The sequence below is a fragment of the Eptesicus fuscus genome, chromosome 2 (assembly GCF_027574615.1).
Source record: "Eptesicus fuscus isolate TK198812 chromosome 2, DD_ASM_mEF_20220401, whole genome shotgun sequence".
Classification (NCBI taxonomy): Eukaryota; Metazoa; Chordata; class Mammalia; order Chiroptera; family Vespertilionidae; genus Eptesicus; species Eptesicus fuscus.
Window position 1 is genome coordinate 22,913,148 of NC_072474.1, and position 23,350 is coordinate 22,936,497.

Sequence of the window (23,350 nt, forward strand, 5' to 3'; positions counted from 1 at the left end):
TTCACAAGAAATGTCCTGAGAACATTATTTAAAATACAGTCCCCATCCTCAGTGATTCCCTTCTAGCAGGTCTGTAGTGAAGCCCAGAATCAATCACTTCTCCATGTAATTCTAATACCTAAATTTAGTCTATAATGATAGTGCCTGAACTTGACTGGAGAGCCTCATTTGGAAATTTAATGTTACATAATTTTACCATCTCTCACATTCCTGCCATTTGCAAAATGCAATTCTATCCAAATGCCAATTCTATCCCATCATGCTTTATCCTGTTTCTCCATTATTAATACTCCTAGCACTGTTTTCCCCTCACTGCTCACTCTGAGAAACAAAATACAAAACTTTCTGCACACTCACTTCTAAAGAACACATGATGTGACCTTACCTGAATACTAGCTTTTTCCATAAGATCACTTCCGTTGTACCTTTCCCAAGGGCTGACATCCTTTTCCAATGCCCCATAAAACACAAGGCCCAAAATTAATTTTGCCATTTCTCTAAATCCCCATTGTTGCTCCTACACACTGATTTATTCTTCCATGTATAAAAATGTCTTGGCTCATGATACCCAATTTATTGCCCTGTGTCATCCATACTCATCCATACTGCTTTCCATATTCATCGAAGAATTCAGTCTTGGATTTTTTTTTTTTAAGTTCTCTTCTTTAGCCCCAAATTTTATAATTTTGTATCAATTTAATATTAATGTGAAAGGTCTAGCCAATATTTAGCTTTAAAACTCATGCCTCAACTTTTGTGAACTTTATTTTCACACCATCTCAAAAACAATATGGTAACATTATCTAAAACTATTATCGTAGAAATTGTAGGCTGAAATATTTTTCTATTTGACCACAACTTTTCCTTTAATGTCCAACTTTCTGATGCTCTTACTTCTACTACTATTGCTTTTTTACTTCTATAATAATTCTATAGAGCTCTTCTGAGTGCTTACTAAAAGACTTGGCATTTGTCTTTTGTAATTTATTGTGGTTCATTTACATTGGCCTTTGACCCAGTATATGTATCTTGGGTAATTAGGGAAATGGCTTTGGTTCCCAGGGCCAAATGTGGAGAGAAAGTTCATGTTTGAAACAATAGTAGGGTCCTGTTACAGGTGATTTCAATTCCAAAACACAGCCCCAGCATGCTCCTGTGTAAATTTGTAATGCAAATAATTTCAATGACAGCAGCCCATTCCTAAATTCCTAACAGTTCATAAAGTCCAACCAATAGCTGACTTTATTGCCTTACTCACCTTTGAGAGTGATTAGCTAGAATGGCCAATGATTAGGACTAGTTAGGGATCACTTTGGTGGACTCCAGTTTCTGCAGAAACTATGAAGCTGAGATATATCAAGACACTGATGAAGTGATCAAGGTCTGGAGCCAGAGTCTCATTAAAAATTAAGCATAAGCTGGCTGTGCTCTGGACCCAGGAATACCATGCTGGGTAACAGAGGAAGGCATATTAGGGGAGATTTAAATAGCAGAGTAGTCACTAGAGTTTGCTTTGCCTGAAGTTAACTATGTGTTCTATACTGATATATTGCATTCCTTCTGATAAGCCTAAAAATGTTATCTTCATTTGGTGACAAGGCATTGAAGTTTATACTTCAATTATTTACTCCTAGAAATGAGTGAGTTATATTCTGTCCCCTTGAAGTTCTCCATTTCAATTTATCTATATTCAATTTATCATATAGTGATTTCTTAGCTAAGATATGCTGAGCACAAATAATGCAAAGATGAAAGAGACCTTTATGTGTTCCAATGTCATCAACTCCTATCTTGTTCTGGGTGCTACATATTTGTAGGCCCTTATCCTAAGTAGGAGTGCTGTTTAAAATCCAAGCACAATACAGACACCATTTATCAAGATTCCTTGGTTTCTCTCAAGTAGACCAATCCATCTCTTCTGTTCTTGAAATATTTACTATAATTACCATATCTTTACACCAAATTAGAACTTGGAATCCTCTCTAAAAAATAACTATCTTTATTCTGATAAATCATACTACAATAAAATAAAATTTAGGAAGGAAAAAAAACTCTGTCAACTATCTCACATATATATATATGTATATATATATATATATAATTATTGCTGATTCTTAAACTACATTCATTTTACCTAACCAAATTAAATTTTAACACTGCTATTTTCTATTGATAACAATGTGAATGGGGAATTAAATACTATCTACACTAATAAAAGAGAAATATGCAAATTGACCATACATCCGCAACGCCCATCAGCCAATCAGGCGTGAGTATGCAAATTAATCCAACAAAGATGGAGAACTAATTTGCATATGCAGGCACAGAGCAGCTGGCGGGGCAGGACGCCTGCTATGAGGAGGAAGGCGGGGGGGGGGGGCAGAGGAAGCGACAGGAACAGTGCTCCAGCCAGGAGGGAGGACTTGCAGGCTCCCGGGTAGCTAGGAGTGAAGCCAGGGGAAGGAAGGCCTATTGCACGAATCTTCGTGCAATGGGCCTCTAGTTCAATTAATATAATTAAGGGACCAATATGGATCATTTTTAGATCTGATATATGTGGTTTATCAATGTAGCTATCTCAGTTTAACTAGAAAATAAATTATAACTAATATCTCCATTTATGTCTCTCAATGTAATGATCACATCAACTCTGCAAGAACTCAATTTCAAGTCTGTGGAGGCCAGTTTTCTCTCATTTTGCTAGAAAGCACAGAGTTCTCTTGGTAAGATTTAACTAGCCAGTGTAAACACTGCTACGAGGTTTCAAATCTGAAACTAAATTATTCCCTTCAACTCTTTATAGCATCAGAGGCAGTGAAGAATAGCCTATATTCACTTCTGGCATAGATCTAGTCATTGTTAGACAATTTATTACACAATGGAAAACAGGACACTCTAAAACATCAGGCAAAAATAAAGAGCAGATCAAAGTCATTACAAAGTTTGTATTGCACTGAATTTATTCTACACAATGAGGATCAAAATGATAAAAAGTTCTTACCATTTGCAGGCAAGCAGCCTGAACTGAAAGATATATCATCAATAGCTATTACTTCATCCTGTTCATGAGTTGAAATCACTTGACCTTGAAAAACAACCTACATGAAATAAAATAAAATGATTTGCAAAGCTTAAAGAAAGGAAAACAACGTGCCCCAAAATACAAAAGAAATAAATAAAAATACAAAGCAAAGAACATCACTATCTCACAATCTTAAGGTAGAGAGCCTACAAATAAGAAACATCACTTCCTAGAAGCACTTGGGTAACCATTCCAGTTCCAAGTAGAAAGGGATCCAAGTGTTAATGCTTAAAGGACTGGAAAAAGTACAGTCATTTCTGTGTCTCACATGTCTAGCATAGGTTAGGTAACATGTTTGTGAAATGATACAACATTCACCTGGCTTCTGCCCTATAATCATCCTCTGAGTTTGGTTCCCATGTGTTCATACTACTTAGTATTTATCAGTTTTTGTATCCATGCTCTATCTTGAACTCTTATTCTTGGCATTTCACAACTTTACCCCATTTACACCTCTGGTTTTCTGAATTTTACTCACAGTCTTGCCTTGGATGTCCTTGTGCTATCCTCCACATTTTCTGCCATGATCTAAACATAGCTTGAGACATTGACCAGAAATGGTTGTTCAGTGACTTATTGTTACAGTCACTGAACATTATATTGTGATGTGCAGCTAGTCCAAGTCTGCACTAAGAGAAAATACATAGGTATAATTAATCTGAGAAACTTAGAAAAAAAACTACTCTCCAGTCTCCTAATTACTTAAATCAAAAGAAAATAGGTGTGTTGGTAAAGAATATTATCCCACCCTTAGTAAAAATACCATTGACAATTTGGGCTTAATTCATGGATACATTAAATTAGTGTTCATTATTAGGCCTTGTTTATAATATAAACATTTTATTATTTTAAAGAGTCAGCACTGCTTTTGAGCTTAACAACAGGTCTGCATGCAGTCAACCCCAGCAGATCATTTTGCTGTGCCGCATTCTCCTTTGTTCCTGTTCAACATGGTGCACTGATACATTTTGATCAAACCAGACACTATCTGCCAGACTGTTAGAAATATGAAGAGAAATATCCATAACCTATTGAGCAACTTGTCAATAAGTAGCCCTAAAAAAAGTCATCTTTTCTTCACATAAAACAGAATAACCATGTGACTACTTAAAAGCAGGACCAATCTATCAAAGATTGTTGTGTAGGGATGGTTTTATATGAGGGCAGTGGAGAAGAGTGGTAAAAGTGTATATTTGGAACCAGACTACTTGGGTTCAGGTACCCGCTACACCACTGAATAGCAACATGACCTTGGAGAAGTTACTCAAGATGTCTGTGCCTTGGTTTTTTCTTTGTAAAAGGGTATTGACAAAAAATGATGCTATTACCTATGTGATAAAGCATTTACAAGGATAAATGAGTTATTATATGTACAGCATCACTTGATACACAGTTAGTATTTAAATAACTATTATAACATAGATTTATTAAAATATTTAAGCTGTTATATGAATACTATGTTTACAGAAAAAAATCTATTCTCTGCAGATTAACATTTCATTCTTCTTGAAAGCCTTTTCATATAGATACATTCCCCAGTCATTGCTGAGCTAAGCTTACACACACCTATAGTAGCATATGAAAAGAGATAAGTAGAAATAGGTGTTAACTAATCATCAGGCTCTTCTATTTTTCTCCACACTCTTTCCCCAAACCCATTCATCCTCAGGATTTCAACTGTCACCCAGGTTGATGAAACACAAATTAATATCACAAATGTCAGCTTCTCTCCTGGGCTCTCCTCCCACATCTCCACAGCCTGATGTGCATTTTCACTCAGATAGTGTTAAGTCCGTTCTAATTCATAATGTTCTTTCCCCTTGAACTGGACCTGTCACCTGACCTTCATTGTCTGACAATGGTCCTGATATCATTGTAATTAGCTACTTATTAATAATAGGAAAGAAAAAAAGGAAGCCAGAAATTATAGCACGTCATTTGGGCAGCTTCACCAGGAAGCTGCAACTTTGCACTCCCCAGGGAACATAAATACATGCCCAGTACATCTGGGGTGTCATAGGGATGGTACTTGCTTGTCAATCACACCTGAGGACAGAGATGGTTGGCAAGAATGAGTGTGGCCACTGCAAGCCCATGAAAGTTTGGGAGTGTATAATCCTCCTTAACAAAGGAATTCTCTCTCTTGTTGCTCTCTCTCGTTACTCTTGGCTCATGACTCGTTACTCCTTGGGCTCTTTTGCTTCTGCTTCCTTGCATTCACCAGTACGGCCCAGAGCCAGGCAGACCCCGCGTGCAATGTACTAATGATCTGCAGCAGGAAACACAAGCTAAGCTACCCTGATGCTGGATTAGACATTCCTCCCACATGGAAAGGAAATCTGGACACTGGCTCTGATTTGAGCTCTACTAAAACCCCAGCTGAGCTCTATTTCTTTTATGACTGTACTAAGGAAAATGGGACTTCAGAAACCCTGGGTGTAGTTCCATGTAAATAAAACTTTCTACAATGTTCATCTTCCCATGGGGGCTTCCAGAAATGCTTATTCCAAGAATCCTACTTCTACTAGCAACTGGGGGAGATGAACCCCTCTCTTATCCTGTAACAGTACCCGAAGATGCTCAAAACTTCAAATTGACCTTTGGAATTACTTTCTCCTTCAGTCCCATGTCCAATCAATCAAGACCTAGGAAGCCCTCTCTTCTTTCCATGCCTATTTCTAATCCTCTATCTTCACACATGATCTAATAAAGTAAATTAAATTTAAATTACCTTCTTACCTTCAACCCTCTCCTCATCAGAGTTTGTAATACATATAACATATTTATTGATTTAACTAAATTATTGTTAACTTCGTATAACTGAAGAAAAGTTAGTGTGAAAATTGGTTGCCATTTGAGCCCACTGATCCAACAAGAGGAAATGTTTTTCTATTTCTCTAAGTGTAGGGGAATTTACTAACGGATCTTCATAGCTACAAAACACAAGATCCTTCAGGCACAACTAGATCATCTAGTTACATATATTCCAACAAAAAGATTTTCCAGGGATTTTGGTTGAGATCCCAAAAAGAGGAATGGGTTGAAACATATAAGAAAGTGGAATCCCAAGATGATTTTTAAAAGCCAGGTCCTGTGATCAGAGGCTGTGTTGGGGTATAGTAGTTGTATTTCTTAGGAAAGTGGTGTTTAACATTCCTTGTTTTCTTCAAAACTTGGGCAAAGGATATTTTTCCCCAAACATCCTCCTCATTTTAACTGTGTTAGGGGAAATAATGAAAGTTAAAAAGTGGCAAAATCAAAGCAGATCACAACATAAATAATGGAGTTCAGAGTTGGCAGCATCACAAAAGTCAAGTTTGGCCTGCTCTGATCCAATAGTAAACATGAGACAAATTCCTTACAGCCCTAACATTTTAAGAGAAGATGGCCTTTGAAGAGAGTGAAGGGGTCAGCACTTGAGCTACTTGATTTAAATCTAAGATAAACTTTGGCAGGCCCTAGCTGGTTTGGTTCAGTGGATAGAGCGTCGGCCTGCAGACTGAAGGGTCCCGGATTCGATTACGGTCAAGGGCACGTGCCTGGTTGCAGGCTTGATCTCTAGTAGGGGACATGCAGGAGGCAGCCAATCAATGTTTCTCTCTCATCATTGATGTTTCTATCTTGCTCTCCCTCTCCCTTCATCTCTGAAATCTATAAAAATCTATTTTTTAAAAATACACAAAACTTTGACAGCAGGTGAATGGATGTGAACCTAACTTGGATTGTACAAGTAACTTCATGAACAGAAACTCTTTTTATTATTTATTATATTAGAGTTTCTTAATTAGTAGTATACATTCAATATCATTTCCTAAGTAAACAGGAAAGATGACTAATCCTGTCCCCGTCATGTGTTCACATAGTAAATATTTTTGAATTAAAGGTAAAATGACTTAGATTATAATTTTGAAAATTTTGAGAGTAGAATTTTTAACAATTCATTAAGATAACAATTCATATTGATTTGTATGAATAACTTATTTTTTGTCTATTTTTATAAAATCTACTGTTTCAGAATAGGAGGCTGCTGAAAATTCTCTGGCATTTCTAAATGGAATATCAAAGAAATGAGAAGTAAATAATAGCATATTAAAAATGCTTCCAGCTATGGCTGATTTTGCTCAGTGGTTAGAGCATCAGCCAGCACACTGAAGGGTCACAGGTTTGATTCATATACCTTGGTTGCAGGTTCAATCTCTGGACCTGGTTGGGCTCGAGCAGGAGGCAACCAATCAATGTGCCTCTCTCACGTCGATGTTTCTCTTTCTTTCTCTCCTTTCTCTCTCCCCACCCCCTCCCTTCCACTCTCTCTAAAAATCAATGGGAAAAATATCCTCACTCCTCAGGTGAGAATTAACAAAAAAAATGCTTCCATATCTTTTTACTAGTAAAATTTAGGCACTGACTGCTCATTTAGCTTAAGAATTCAAACATTCAACTTGAAAACCATTGTCAGTGATATATTTAGCAACATAGTATTCATTCCTTTCTATCCATAAAACCAATATACGGGTTCCCGTCAAAACAAAAAGGAAGGTAGGGGGTAATAAAGGAAGGTTTCACTTGAATTGGGGACTAAATTTCTCCTTTATGTTATGACTGTTTTATTCTTTGAACATTTTAGGACAGTAGTACAATTATTTGATTATGTCTGCAATTTTGAAAAATGTGATTGTGGCTAAACTGCACCATACAATGCATAATAATATTGTTTCACCCAACACTGCAGACAAAAGAATATCTAATGAGTTTCATGCAACAGATCTGACCAAATCTGGGGGTTGAATGTTTTTTTCTATCTTATAAATCCTCATACTGCTTTAACATGACAAAAATTATCGTGGTTCAGTGACTACATGATTGAGATCTGAAATCAAACTAATCTGCTTGGAGTTAGTCCACTGTCTAAAGCTCTTAATCCTCATTGAATAATGGGGTAAATTATAGTTTTATTGCAGAGTACTGCTGTGAAGGGTCAATGAGATAATATATACAAAGGACTAAATGCAGACTTTACACATAGTAAGTGCTCAATAAATTGGTGGTTGTTATTATTCCTTAAACATCTTCATGACTTACTGAAACTCAGCCGTCTTTGTTGACTAAATGCATAAACACCACTCTTTGTTTATGTAGCAGTATTTTCTCAAAAATTAGCATGCTTCAATTTTCTTAAGGGATGGACCCAGGACTTTACAAATGAAGGTGATAAAGCCCTCACAGTCCAGAGGGTTTCTCAGAAACTAATGCTGAGCCAAGGTCCAGGTGGGTCTAAATTCTCCTATTTATATATTTCTAAAGGAAGCACGGATGGCTTTAAAATGACCAGAAGACAGCATGGAGGGGAAATTGTGAAAAACAGAATAATTCTCAGAGGCTTGTAAATTGATGAGGCAGCAGACAGTGTCTGGAGATACTGATTACAAATGCCCTCCAATAAGCCTCTCACTATAGCTTTTCAGGAATGAGCTACTGGATGGTGACAGGCAGTATTGCAAGCACAGCACATCTCTGTGGCCCAGCCAAACAGAAGCAAATGAACATCTGCTCACTTGCTGACAGGAGAGAACTAAGGCATACCTGCAACCTGAAAGATTGATGTAGCCAAAGGTCCCAACAGAGTCATATTATTTCCTAATTTTTACAAAGCCTGTAAGGTAGGAGCACTGTTTCTATATCAGCAACAAAGTATTTGGGGAAACAAATTAATACACTGCACATGCGTCTGCTTTGGATGAAGCCACTGCTGCATTTTAAAGCACTCAAATGAATAACCCTGCTGCCTCAGCTACAGCTGAACTGCACTGGAGATGATAAATTTAGGAATTTTAAGTTTTATATTTAGCTACTACACATATTTAATCATCAACCCACACAATGTGCCCTTTGGGAATGGACAGCTGAGAAAGACAAGGAGGCTATTTTAAAAGGTCTAACCTACAAAACCAACAGGTTCCAGATCTGCCCAACATCTGAATGAGTTGCTCTACCAGTAAAAAGCCTGACCTAAGGAGAGACAGTTTGACATAAGAAGACAGCTCGACTTTTTTACCATCCACTCTGTTTGAAAGATGGAAAAGATGTGTAAACACTGATAAAATTTATATCTAAACAAGATTCCCATGTCAGTCATTAAAGTTTATACAAGCATGCAGACAGAAGGACTTCAGCAGGTTCATCCTGCAGCATCTAGTCAATGTGACTCAATCCCCTCAAAAGCACTCTTGGCTCTGTATTATTGCTTTTGTTGTTACTGAGAAAAGACAAGGAGACATAAGGGAGTAAGAAGAGAAGTATAAGAAATAAACTAGAAATCTCTAGCACCTCAAGATCCACAACAAGCCGAAACCGGTTTGTCTCAGTGGATAGAGCGTCAGCCTGTGGACTGAAAGGTCCCGGGTTCGATTCCGGTCAAGGGCATGTACCTTGGTTGCGGGCACATCCCCAGTGGGGGGTGTGCAGGAGGCAGCTGATTGATGTTTCTCTCTCATCGATGTTTCTAACTCTCTATCTCTCTCCCTTCCTCTCTGTAAAATATCAATAAAATATATTAAAAAAAAAAAAAAAAGATCCACAACAAATTAGATACATTATTGGTGTCTGGATTCTCATTCCACACACCAAATCCAGGAACACATTGTGTCTCATCCCCATGCCTGTCAAAAATTTTCTCTTTGATGACAATATACCAGTAAGAGGTTAATATCCAATATATGTAAGGAACTCAAAAAATTCAATAAAAAATAAACAATATGGGCAGAGCACCTGAGTAAACATTTGTACAAATTGCTAACATGAAAAAGTGCTCAGCATCACTGATTATTAGAAGAATGCAATCAAAACCAAAATGAGATATACTTCACACATGTTAGAATGGTGAGGATGTGGAGAAACGGAAACCTTTATGCACTGTTGGTGGGAATGTAAAACAGTATAGAGGTTCTTCAAAAATTTAAAAATAGAACTACCATATGATCCAGGAATCCCACTTCTGGGTATATATTCAATGGAAATGAAATAACTGTCTCAAAGAGATAGCTATACTCCCATGTCTGCAGCATTACTCATAATCGCTAGGACATGGAAACAACTCAAGTATCTGTGGATGGATAAATGAATAAAGAAAATGTGGTGTATTCATACAAAGAAATAATTCCTAAAAAAGGAAATCCTACCATTTATGACAACATAGATGGATCTAGATGGTATTATGCTAAGTGAAATAAGTCAGACAAAGAAAGACAAATATTATATAATCTCACTTATACGTATATTCGAAACAATCCAAACTCATAAAAAACAAAGAGTAGAGAAATGGGGATGGAAAGAGACTTTGCTTTGGGCAATGGATGCACAATGCAATGTATAGATGATGTTTTATTGACTTGTACACTTAAAACCTGTATGGTTTTGTGAACTAATGTCACTCCAATAAATTCAATTAAAAATAATAATAACTTTTAAAAAGAGCAGAATGGTAGTTGCCAGGGGCTGTGGTGTGAGGAAAATGTTAGTCAAAGGATACTAACTTCCAATTGTAAGATGAATAAGTTCTGGGTATCTAACATGCAGCATGGTGAATATAGCTAATAATACTATAATATGTACTTGAAAGTTGGAAAAAGAGTAGATTTTTTTATTTTTAAAAGATTTTTAATTGATTTTTAAACAAAGAGGAAGAGAGAAGGAGAGAGAGAGAAACAATGATGTGAGAGCAAAATATCAATTGTCTGACTCTTGCACACCCCCTACTGGGGATTAAGTCTGCAACCTGGGCAAATGCCCTGACCAAGAATTAAAATGGCAACCCTTGGGTGCATGGGACAGGGCCCAACCAACTGAGCCACACTAGCTAGGGCAAGAGAGTAAATTAAATGTTTTCACCACACAACAACAAAAACAACCTATAATTATGTGACGTGATGGGTGGGTTAACTAGCTTTATTTTGATAATCATTTCACAATATATACCTGCATCAAATCATCACTTTGTACCCTTAATTGTACATAATTGCACATGTCAATTCTATCTTAATAGAGCTGGGGAACAACTCATTTCCCATTAACATGGAGCTGGGAACAGTCCCTGAATCCCACCTACAGCATCCTCAGTGCCCCAAATAAGTCTTTGTTAAATAAATAAATAAATCATTCATAGGAGAACTTAAATGCCTAATGGCTTAAGATAATCTCCCAACACACACTGATATATCATTTAAATTGAGTGCAAAGGCTCAAAATGACAGAACTGTGTTTCTAACCATATAATTCCATTTAAGTTTTATCTGTCCAGGTGTCATTTAACCATCTACTAAGTGCTTTTCTTTTAATTTCTTCGAATACACATTTAGTTTACAAAAGTCTGAAAATTCCAAACTACTGTGATTTAATGACAGCTCAATTAAAAAAAATATGCCATTCTTATATCTTATAATTTAATTTTTATAATAGTGACCCTGCTCATTCTCCTGTCTTTCCTCTTTGCCATTCAAAATAGCTGAACTTAAAATTAAAACCAATTCAAGTCCTATATTTAAGCAAATGCTAAATTCATCACATATCAAATGATTTTGCACTCTTTAACAAAATTATAAAATTGACTATATTATACTATCTTAATAAAGATGATAAAGGAAACCCATTTGGGCTATATTAGCTCACAAATCAGGTTTAATAAGAAAATTAATTCAGAATAAAATGCTTTAAGATCCTCTTTTAACTGGAAAAGTTTTGCTTGGCTGTCCCAAATGTTAAAATATGCAATACTTTTCCAAGAACCCTTGTAATAATCATTAGATTATAATTTCCACCATACATAAGTTTTATTAGGTTGTATAAATAAGTTTAAATTTTAAAGATTTGCTTTGACTTTATTTCTCAAAACTATTTTGGAAAATAAAGACTGTATTGAATAATTTGAGTTTAACCATGAAATGAATATGACAATTATTTCATTTCAGCAGCATTTGAAATTAGTATTTAATTAAACAGTCTATTTCCTCATTGCCCAACATAACCCTGTTCTCTCAAAAGCATGAGAAAAATCTGAAAGGAAAGTGGGCCTTAAGAATAAATGAAAAGAAATAGGACATTGGAATAGTGAGAGAAATAAAAAAAAAAATGAGGGGGATTCAAGAATTTAAGAAGAAAATTAGAAGGTTATATTTTACTGATATATCAATATATCTAATATTTATCAACTTCAGTTTTGATACATAAACATAAAACATTTTTTAAGTGTCTTTTGGGGTGACTGCCCAACCCAATTTTCTGGAACTATTTGGTCTCAACTCTTAAAAGTCCTGGCAAATTCCTCAGTCCTATGCCAAATGGGACAGTTACTCACATCCCACTTTCAATTCACCTAGTACTCTCTAAAAATCAATAAAAACATATTTTTAAAGGAAGTTCTTTTAAAAAATTGCATCTTATCATATTTCTTTTAAAAATAGCTAGAAAATATAACAAACATACCTGAAATTTCTGGGAGCACTGAATTCTGATGGCCTTTCTCTCCCACTGATTTTGGGGCCCTGCTATGTTTTGCCATAAAGGTTGAATAGGACCCCCACACGTAGTTTGAAGGCCAGCTGTTAATTTGCCACTCATATGGCTAGAGAAGTAATAAAATGTAATCTGTGAAAAAATAATTAATATTCAAACAATTATAATAAAGAAGTTCCCAAATGTAAAAAGTTTTAAAGTGCTGTGTGCTTTCAAATACCTGACAAGCATGCAGGTTATTCATCGGAAGAAAAACTCGGCTTCTTAAGTTTGAAGGAGAGTCCGCTTTGGAGACCAGTGAGAGAAAGTGGGCTATTAGAAACAAGAGTCAGCATTTAGATTTAGGGTAATCACTGGTAAACTTAGTTAATACACCATGCAGTAATTCAGGCTTATATCCACATTAGATCAATATACTTTTGCTAAAAGAATTAAACATTTAACTACATTATTTGCTTTTGCAAATGATCTGACTGATATTTTTACTTCATTATATTACCCATTGAAATAACTAATTGGGATTATATTCCCTATAGCACTATTATGGGTTGCAGTCCACAACCCAATTTAGCTTATATAACGTAGAAAGTTATAATTCTGCAAAGATGGTATCCAGAGAAAACATTATGTTAGGACTGCCCTCCAAAATAAGCAATTCAATGAGGAATTCAAAAGAGATCATTGTTTGCTGTGATTTTCTCCAGAAAGGATTGGATCAAATAGTCCCAGCTTTTTCCAGGATTATGGAAAACAATACTGAGCCCTGATACTCTCTTGTATGCTGCAGTACAGGCTGTGCCAGCTACTGTTTAAAAGCCTATAAAATAAATGTAGTCTTAGCTAGTGGTTAGAGTGTCGGTCTATGGAATGAAGGGTCATAAGTTTGAATCCAATCAAGGGCACATGCCTCAGCTGGCAGTTGGGGTGTGTGCAGGAGGCAACCAATTGATATGTCTCTCTCACATCAATGTTTTTCTCTCTCTGTCTCTACCTCTCCCTTCCACTCTCTCTTTAAAAAGGGAAAATGAAAAAAGTATTCTCGGGTAAAGATAAATAAAAATCCTATCTAATAAAGAGGGAATATGCTAATTGACCTTCACACCACCACAAAGATGGCGGCACCCACAGCCAATAAGGAGGGAATATGCTAATTGACTGTCCTGCCCTCAAAGATGGCAGCACCCACAGCCAATAAGGAAGGAATATGCTAATTGACTGCCATGCCCTCAAAGATGGCAGTACCCACAACCACAAATTGGCGGCACCCAGTCCCCTCAGCACCATTGGGGCCCGGCCTTACCACGTGCCTACCTCCGGAGTCCCCCAGGCCCCTCAGCCCCCCAGCCACCCAGAGCTGGCCCGAGGCACAGGCAAGCCTTGGATGTCAGCTGCCCAGCCACCCAGGGCCAGGCCAAGGCACAGGCAAGCCTCAGATGGCAGCTTCCCAGCCACCCAGGGCCACCCGAGGCTCAAGTAACCAGGGCCGGCCGAGGCTTATGCTGCTGACAGTGGCAGCAGCAGAGGTGTGATGGGGGCATCGCCTCCCCCTGATCACCGGGTCGCCTCCTGCCCCTGAGGGCTCCCAGACTGTGAGAGGGGGTAGGCTGGGCTGAGGGACCTCCCCTCCAGTGCATGAATTTTCATGCACTAGGCCTCTAGTAAATACATAAATACATAAATAATAACATTCTCTGGACTTTCATAGATTTCCTGTAATACTTGACAAGATTGTAGTATATAATCTGGGAACCATTATTTTCTGCTTCTCTATTTGGTGTGCCACTATTTGTCAAAAAGAATGAAAAAATGATGTTGATGATGATTATGATGATATTTGTACCCTAGTTATTTAGTGGTATTTTAAAGCTAAGTTGGAAATCAAATTTAATTGTCACATCATTAGTAATCAATAGTAACATTATGAAACCTTAAATATCTCTTGTTCCCTAGACCTATTCCAAAATTGTACTCTAATTAAGCAGAAAGCAATGACATTAATGATTACTTATAGATATAGTCTGATGCATAATTGAAATTCCAGCAATAACAGAATGTACTCCCTGGAATCTTCTATAATAATAAAAGCACAATATGCTAATTAGACCAGACATCCTTCTGGACAACCTTCTGGATGAAGCTTGGGCTTCCAGGGAAGCCCGGGTCCCAAGTGCCAGCCGGCAGCCAGAGGGAAGCCTGGGTCCAGGGTGCCAGAGGGAAGTTGGTGCCGGCAGCAGCGGGGGAGGAAGGCCTATTCTTGCATGAATTTCGTGCATCAGGCTTCTAATTATTATGTATCTAATAAAAGGGTAATATGCTAATTAGACTGGATATCTTCCAGATGACCTTCTGAATGTCCTTCTGGACAAAGCCATGGTGGCGGAGCCAAGGCAGAGGCAGTTAGGGGTGATCAGGATGGCAGGGGAGAGCAGTTAGAAGGTTCAGGCAGGCAGGGGAGAGCAGTTAGGGCGATCAGGCTGGCAGGGGAGAGCAGTTAGGGGGATCAGGCCAGCAGGGAGAGCATTTAAGGGGATCAGGCAGGTAGGCAGAAGTGGTTAGGGGCGATCAGGCAGGCAGGCTGGTGCTCAGTTAGGAGCCAGCGGTCCCGGATTTTGAGTCAGACATCCCCCGAGGGGTACTGGATTGGAGAGGGTGCTGGCCAGGCTTAGGGACACACACACCCCGACCCCCGTCCATGAATTCCGTGCACCGGGCCTCTAGTATAAACACAATTTAGATGATGTTATCATAGTGATACAAGTGGACTATCAGTTTGTTCCTACTTCATATTCAGCAAGAAAGCAAAAGTTAAGCAAGTGATTAATTAAATAAGCCTAAAGAGCCACATTAAAATATTGTTTTAAGTTTAAATAATATTATTAGCAATGCAAATGACAATAGTATTCAACAGGCCCTAAATTATTGTTTATAAATATTCAGCTACTAAAAGAAAATATTCATAAATATACAGGCAAATTGCTTTCATTTTTTAAGAAAATTACTTAAATTAATCATGTTTATTTTTTTAAAGTTTGGTCAAAAATCAGATTTGACACATTACGCTAATAAGTATTAAGAGTAGCATTTGCAATAAAATAATCAATTATTTAAATAAGTAGGGTATTTTATAAATATAAACTATGACATTTTTTATGTGCTATGACACTGTAAATTCTGTATTTTGTCAGAAATTAAATCAAGGTTAATCTTTAGGTTATCATGCAAAGTAAAGTTTTAAATTCAGAAAGAGCTTGAGGTCCTTTAACATTTGTATTGATAATAAGCTTTCCTTCCATGGGCAAAAAAAAAAAAGTGTTCAAAATGCATCCAATAGCAATTTCTTGTTTTCTACCTTTAATTTCATAATAATAACAGACATGGTAATAACAGACATATTTTTAAATGCACTTGTAATTTTACCTTATTCTCTACAGTTTTCGTATAGAATTTCTTGCTTTCCATAAGACTTAGTCATCAAATCTATGATTATAAAAGAAAGCAGATCCTTGGCAGCATAACCTTTTCCCACATGCCCATTCCCTCACCTGACACCCCTCCTACTACTGGCTTTAAACATCAAGAAGAGACTTGTGAAGCTGACAACAACAACAAAAAATGTAACCGATGTTCTCTCCACACACCTCTCTTACTCCTTGAAGGAACATAGTAAATCAAATCACACATATATCATCATCATAATCATCATGTATTTACTATTAATCTCTAATATATTCACTTGTTTGTTTATATGATTCATAAATTCCTATTTTAAGCCTACCTCCCTAAAAGCAAGTGCATAGTATATCTTCAAAGCATGCTTAAAATAAAGTTGTGACAAAGTGATAATTATTAAGATTACGAAGAACATAAACAGCATGATTTCATTTATAATTATAAATGTTAATGTCAAAGGGCTTTCAAAATTATTTTTTCTTATTTACTGAGTAGGTGTTGGAGTAAATTCCAACATAACCAAGATTGACGACCAAAAAAGGAGAGTATATAAAACATAAAAGCAACAAAAAACATGAATCAAGTCTTGAGACTAAATCCAATAACTTTGGCAGTGAATTCCACCAACTTTGATGCTCAGGAAAGAGAAGGTAAAATTTTCAGTTTGCTTTCTTCAACTATTAACAGGCAGTCTTGTGTTTCCTCCATTTCCCAAGTTCTAAGTGATTAATGGGTATGATTGTGAGCAGAAGAAACATAAATCCTATTGCATGCTACAGAGTAATAAACTGGCTCAAAGGAACAAAAACATTGAGTATTTTAGCAGTGAAATAATATCAGTTCTTAAGAACATTTTCCAAAATATCAGGCTACAGGAATGGATCACCATGACAAGGTCCAAGACCTGAAGAAAAGGTTAAAATGTCAAAACTTTTAGAAAGGAAAAGGTGTGTTCATCTATGACAGAAATATGCCTTAGTTCAGATAACAGAGAGGAAATAATCGTCTTAGATATAAACTCCTTCTCTCTATTGATATAGAGAATGTCAATAAAGAGAAATTATAAATACCAATAACTAATCATTATTATAGTAATTAGTCATTATGATTTCTAAAAATCAAAATTATAATTCAGTATTGAGGAGTACTCAATATGTAAAGATGTAATCTGTGGCAGTAACAGCATAAAGGTGGGAAAAATGGAGCTAGGTTGGACAAATGCTTTCATAAACTATTGCAATTAAATTGGTATTAATCCAATCTAGATTGTTTTAATCCCCAGGCAGCTACTAAAAACTTGTTCAAAAACATACAGGGGGAAAAGTGAATCACTATGACACAGTATAAAATATCTATGTAGCACAATCAAAAAAAGATAGGCCCTGGCTGGTTGGCTCAAATGGTTGGAGCATCAGCCTATAGCCCAAAAGGTTGCAGGTTTGATTCCCCATCAGGCCACATACCTAATTTGCAGGCTCGATCCCCAGTGGGGGCTCCTACAGGAGGCAACTGATTGATGTTTCTCTCTCATATTGATGTTTCTTTCTCTCTCTTTCCCTTCTTCTCTGTAATAAAAAGAAAAAAATAAATACAAAGCATATCCTCCGGTGAGGATTAAAAAAGAAAAAGTAAAAACAACTATCAGGTGGCAAGTGTGAACCCTATCTTATCTCTAATTGTGATATGTAAATGGATAAAGTATCCAATCAAAAGTTTAAGGTTGGCATCCTATATAATAAAAGCCCAATATGCAAATTGTCCCTTCGACCAGGAGTTCGACCAGGAGACAGGCCCCCTCCCCCTGGCCAGCCCGCCATGGTCAGTGGTGGTAGGAGGGAAGGGAGGCCCCTAGGGACCCTACCTGTGCACAGGCCTCTAGTATTATATAAAAGTATGACCCACTCATAAGGTGTATCTCTTATAGAAATCTTGTAGTAAAGATAACATAACATACAAAAAAAGATAATAACAAAAAGGAGAGCTAGAATGCCAGGGGGAGGGTGGGGACATTTTAACACACACAAAAAAATTGTTTTAGAAATAAAGGACACTTATGGTATGGCACACTCTGCCACCGCTGCCCCTGGTGCCACCGACCACTCTGGGCTGGCTTGCGGCGGGTGACCAGGGCGCAGACTATGGCCAGCCAGAATGGGCGAGTGCACAGCCATGGCCCCCTGGCTGCAGCTCGCCTCTGTCTTCTTCCCTGTCAATGCCTGTCTAAATGGCTCACAGCTGGCCATGAGGGAGTGGAAGGGGCTGGGGGAGGGGGAGCTCCAACAGAGCTTGGGGCACAGACACCTGTGGCTGGAGAGGAGTGGGGCCAAAAGTGATGCATTGTGCCTTAAAGCAGTGGGGCTGCACAACATCACCTTCAGATATAACAAAACACAGAATGGGCCAAGTGAATCTGTTCCAGATTGGCCCAGGGGCCTTTGGTCGTCTCTGACGTAGGCCTGAGTTCCAACCTTGGTTCCCTACTTACCAAATCAGACTGTACCAGATACCTGAATCCTGTGGGGAAGCATGTGCTGATGAACATCACCATCAGTCAGTTCGCCTGTCACGACCAAGTGGCAGTCACCATTCTTTGGTCCCCAGGGGCCCTTGGCATCGAATTCCTAAAAGGATTTCGGGTTGTACTGGAGGAGCTGAAGTCAGAGGAGAGACAATTCCAACAACTGATTCTAAAGGACCCGAAGCAGCTCAACAGTAGCTCCAAAAGAACTGGAATGGAATCTCAGCCTTTCCTGAATATGAAGTTTGAGACAGATTTCTTTGTAAAGATTGTCCCTTTTCCTTCCATTAAAAAGGAAAGCAATTATCACCCTTTATTTTTCAGAACCCGAGCCTGTGACTTGTTACAGCCGGACAACCTGCCCTGCAAACCCTTCTGGAAGCCTCGGAACCTGAATAGCACCCGGTACGGTTCGGAGATACAGCCACACACCTTTGCCTTCCGCTTCCTCTACCTCCATTACAAGCTCAAGCATGAGGGACCCTTCAAGAGAAAAGACCTACAAACAGGAGCAAAATACAGAGACAACCAGCTGCCTCCTTCAAAATGTATCTCCAGGGGATTATATCATTGAGCTGGTTGATGACACTAAGACCACAAGAAAAGCGATGCATTGTGCCTTAAAGCCAGTGCATTCCCCGCGGGCTGGGCCCACCAGAGCTGTTGCCATCACTGTGCCGCTGGTTGTCACATCCGCATTCGCAACACTCCTCACTGTGCTGTGCCGAAAGAAGCAACAAGAAAACACTTATTCGCATCTAGATGAAGAGAGTTCGTCTACAGCATTACACCTACACCTGCACCAGAGAGAGGCTCTGGCACGGCCGAAGGTCTTCTTCTGCCATTCAGGTAAAGACGGCCAGAATCGCATAAATGTCATCCAGTGCTCAGCCTACTACTCCCTTCGGGACTTCTGTGGCTGTGAGGTGGCTCTGGACCTGTGGGAAGGTTTCAGCCTCTGCCGAGAAGGGCAGAGGGAATGGGTCCTCCAGAAGATCCACGAGTCCCAGTTCCTCATCGTGGTCTGTTCCAAAGGCAGGAAGTGCTTCGTGGACAAGAAGAACTACAAGCACCAAAGCGGAAGCCGCAGCTCAGGGAAAGGGGAGCTCTTCCTGGGGGCTGTGTCTGCTGCCATCGCCAAAAAGCTCCGCCAGGCCAAGCAGAGCTCCTCGGCGGCGCTCAGCAAGTTCCCTGCCGTCTACTTGGACTATTCCTGCGAGGACGATGTTCCTGGCGTCCCGGACCTGAGCACCAAGTACAAGCTCGTGGACCGCCTGCCCCAGCTCTGCTCCCACCTGCACTCCCGCGAGACCACGGCCTCCCGCAGCCCGGACACGCCCGCCGGAGAACTACTTCCGGAGCAAGGCAGACTGGTCCCTGTACGTGACCATCGGCAACGTGCGGCAGTTGGTCCACGAGGAGCCGGACTGGCTTGAGAAGCAGTTCATGCCCGCGCAGCCTCCCCGGCTCCACTGCCGGGGGCCAGTCCAACTCCGGCCTGGTGCTGAATGACGTCATGTACAAACTGGGGCTCGAAAGTGACCTCAAGGCTGAGGTGCCGTCCCCGGGTCGCCTGAGGGGCAGCCGCTGGGCCCCAACGAGGCCGTGGGCACCCCTGTCCTGCACGCGGGGAAGGCCGCGGGACTCTGGCATCTACGGCTCTACTCGTCTGCGCCCTCCTCCGAGCTGTCTCTGCCCCTCCTGGAAGAACTCTCAGCGGACCAAACTGGAACGTCCTCACTCACCGAGAGCACGAAGTCCTCCTCAGGCCTGGGTGAGGAGGGCCCTCCTGCCCTTCTGCCCAACGGAAGAGTCTAAGCATTGCCACTTTAGCTGCCACCTCTCTCTGGTCCCCAGCTCATCTCCCTGGTTGTGCAGCCCACTTGGAGCTGAGGTCTCCTACAAGGATGTTTGGAGTGAAATTCGTGCCAGTACTTGTTCTCCTTGCCCTTATCCTCTCACAGATATCTTGGCAACGTCTCCAATTTTCTAAAACCATATGGCGCTTGGAAAGGCATGTCCATAAGATCTGACAACAGATTGCCATGGTAGGCCAGACCTTGGGTTAGAGCCAGTACTGGGAGGTAAGGAGGAAACATATAAAAAGAAACGGGAAAATACCTGCGCTGATCATTCAGACTTTAATTTATCTCTGCAAACTGTCTATTCATTGTTGGCTACTTTGATTTTAAATGCTTTGTAGAAAAAAACACTTTTAATACTTTCACAACCACAGAAATCAAATGCCGGTCTATCTGGAATCCATGTCATTAGAGATGATACTCCTGTCCACTTTAGGTGTGGAATTTATGATGCCATGGGTGTTTAAAAGGTGAAGAAGATGACTGAACATATAATCACCTTTCATAAAATGAGTCTTAATGTATTCATGGGTGGCATGGCTGGCTAAGGTGGGGGCTGCAGGGCCAGGATGACCGTCTAGACCAGCGGTCACCAACCTTTTGGACCTCACGGACTAACTGGCCCGTGGACCATAGGTTGGCGACCGCTGGTCTAGACCATTCTTTCTGAGATGAGTTGGTCAACATGCAAAAGGCACCAGAGCTCAACTCCCAGGACAACTTCTGGGTCTGAGTAGCATCATATGAGGGCCAGATCTGCCTGCCAAGCTTTCCTGGGCTACCTTTATTGCGTTGTATCTCAGATGGTGGTGCCTGGAATTTTATTTTTGAGAGACTGATACAGAAATGGACTCTAGTACTGGAAGTTGCAGTTCATGTGTCATTTGGCCTCTGATCTAAAAAGCTGTGTTCAAAATATTCGGGTCAGAATCTACTGAAATACAACAGTGTGTGGAGGTTGTAGCCAGTTAATCTGCTGAACTGGTTTTGACTAATGACAAACCTCTTTTTAAGAAGGTGAAAAGGAGGGTGTCATAGTAATACATAGAAATGTTTAAAAATGCTTTAAAAATGCCTTAAAAATATATATGTTAAGAAGGTTTTAAAATGTTTAAATTAACTTTTCTTGAAACTTAAAGTGTGATTCCCCACTGCCCTGAAGCGTGTATACCTCATAGATAAGAATTTGAACTTCAGTAAACAACTCAGAGTGACTTGTCAAGATAACCACCTAAGTGAGTAATGTACTCTCCCTAGATAACCACATGTAGCCCCTTGCCCTGTTTGAAATTAACATGTGTCCTGGGTTTGATTGTGGTCACCTGGGTGGCTGCAAATGGGGTACAGGCTTTAAAACTGGGGTCCAGACCAGTCAAAGTGCTCGTCTGTCGAGACAGCCACAAAGGCCCGTCCTCTTGCCAGTCCAGCAAGGGACGCTGCTCCACGCTCCTCTCTCTGCCAGACAGCAGAAGAACAGTCAGTAACACCTGATTGAGAGGCGACCGAGCTCTCGGGTGAGGAACGCCGGCCCCCTGCATCAGGACCAGACCAGCCTAACTGCCGGACCCCCAAGGACAGCACCACTGGGATCCCACTTAAGCCTGTACCCCAGCACCAGGAATTGTAATATAATGCTGTGTAATTTGCAACTGCATATGTTTCATGTGGTATAATTCCTCTGGCAATTGATTAAATTATTTTGCGTGCGCTTAAAATTTAAAGCCTCTGGTCTTTGTTGGTCCTAAGCCTGCCCTCTGGTCCTGCTTTGTGTAGAGTATTATCTTCGTTAACAACTACTTGAATGTCCCACACCTGCACTGTTAAAGTTTATCTCAAGGGACGCCTTAGATAAACACCCCAGACCCTTTCCCAGGATCTCCTTAGGACAGAGGGACTGTCCCAAAGATGAATGTACTCTTCGAATATTGTCTAAAGAAGACATGGGACCTGAAATCATTAATTTCTTGAATCTGAAAGTATTCCCCCCACAAAAAAAGAAAAAAAGGACATTTATAATGAAAAAAGAATCAACCCATCAAGAAACTATAAGACTTATAAACATATATGCACCCTTTTACTCTCTATAAGAATTAATGAAAAAATATCCTCCAATGAGAACAACAACAAAACAATTATAAGGATGCTCAGGGAACTTAGTGACAATTTCACCAGCATAAAAACAGACAAGCCATAAAAAGAACCAGTCAGAAATAAAGAATAGAAAACTGAAATAAAGAATACATTAGAGCAGCGGTCACCAACCTTTCAAACCTCACAACTGCCAGTGGTCCACGGACTACTGGTTGGCAACCGCTGCTCCAAAGGTTTCCTTAAGGTTTCCTTAAACCAGCAGTTGCCAACCTTTCGGAACTCACAAATCACTAGTGGTCCACGGACCACTGGTTGGCGACTGCTAATAGAGGGAATTGAGTAGATTAGATGAAACAGAGGACTAGACCAGCAATTTGAAAGATAAGGTAGCAGAAAATTCTCAGTCAAAACAGCAAAAAGGAAAAAGCTACCTAAATAAATGATAATTTAAGAAGTCACTGGAACACCAAGTGTACTAACATTCAGAAGGAGAAGAGAGAGCACAGAGGATTAAAACCTATTTGAAGTAATAATTATGAAAATCTTCCCTATCCTGGCAAAGAAAATAGAGACACAAATCCAGTAGGTATAGAGAGTCCCAAGCAAGGTGAATCCAAAGAGGGCCATACCAAAACACATCATAATTAAAATACAGAAGGTTAAATACAAAGAGAGAATGGTAAAAGCAATAAGAAAAAAGCAGTTAGTTACCTACAAGGGATCTCCTATAAAACTGTTAGCTGATTTCTCAACAGAAACTCTGCAAGCCAGAGGGACTGGCATGAAATTGTCAATGTGATGAAAAGCAAGGATCTACAAGTAAGATTATTCTACCCAGCAAAG

The 23,350-nt window shown here is 39.5% G+C and overlaps 1 protein-coding gene and 1 pseudogene across 1 annotated transcript in view; one reads left to right on the forward strand and one right to left on the reverse strand.

The window, feature by feature from the left end:
- The window catches only part of MALRD1 (MAM and LDL receptor class A domain containing 1), a 640,413-nt gene that overhangs the window by 585,380 nt on the left and 31,683 nt on the right, over positions 1-23,350 (reverse strand). The window contains exons 4-6 of the mRNA XM_054724807.1: positions 12,807-12,898; positions 12,557-12,718; positions 3,002-3,098 (exon numbers count right to left, since the gene is read on the reverse strand). Of these exons, the coding sequence (XP_054580782.1) occupies positions 3,002-3,098; positions 12,557-12,718; positions 12,807-12,898 (351 nt within the window). The remainder of the gene's footprint in view (positions 1-3,001; positions 3,099-12,556; positions 12,719-12,806; positions 12,899-23,350) is intronic.
- LOC114234203 (interleukin-17 receptor D-like) lies at positions 18,206-20,488 on the forward strand (annotated as a pseudogene).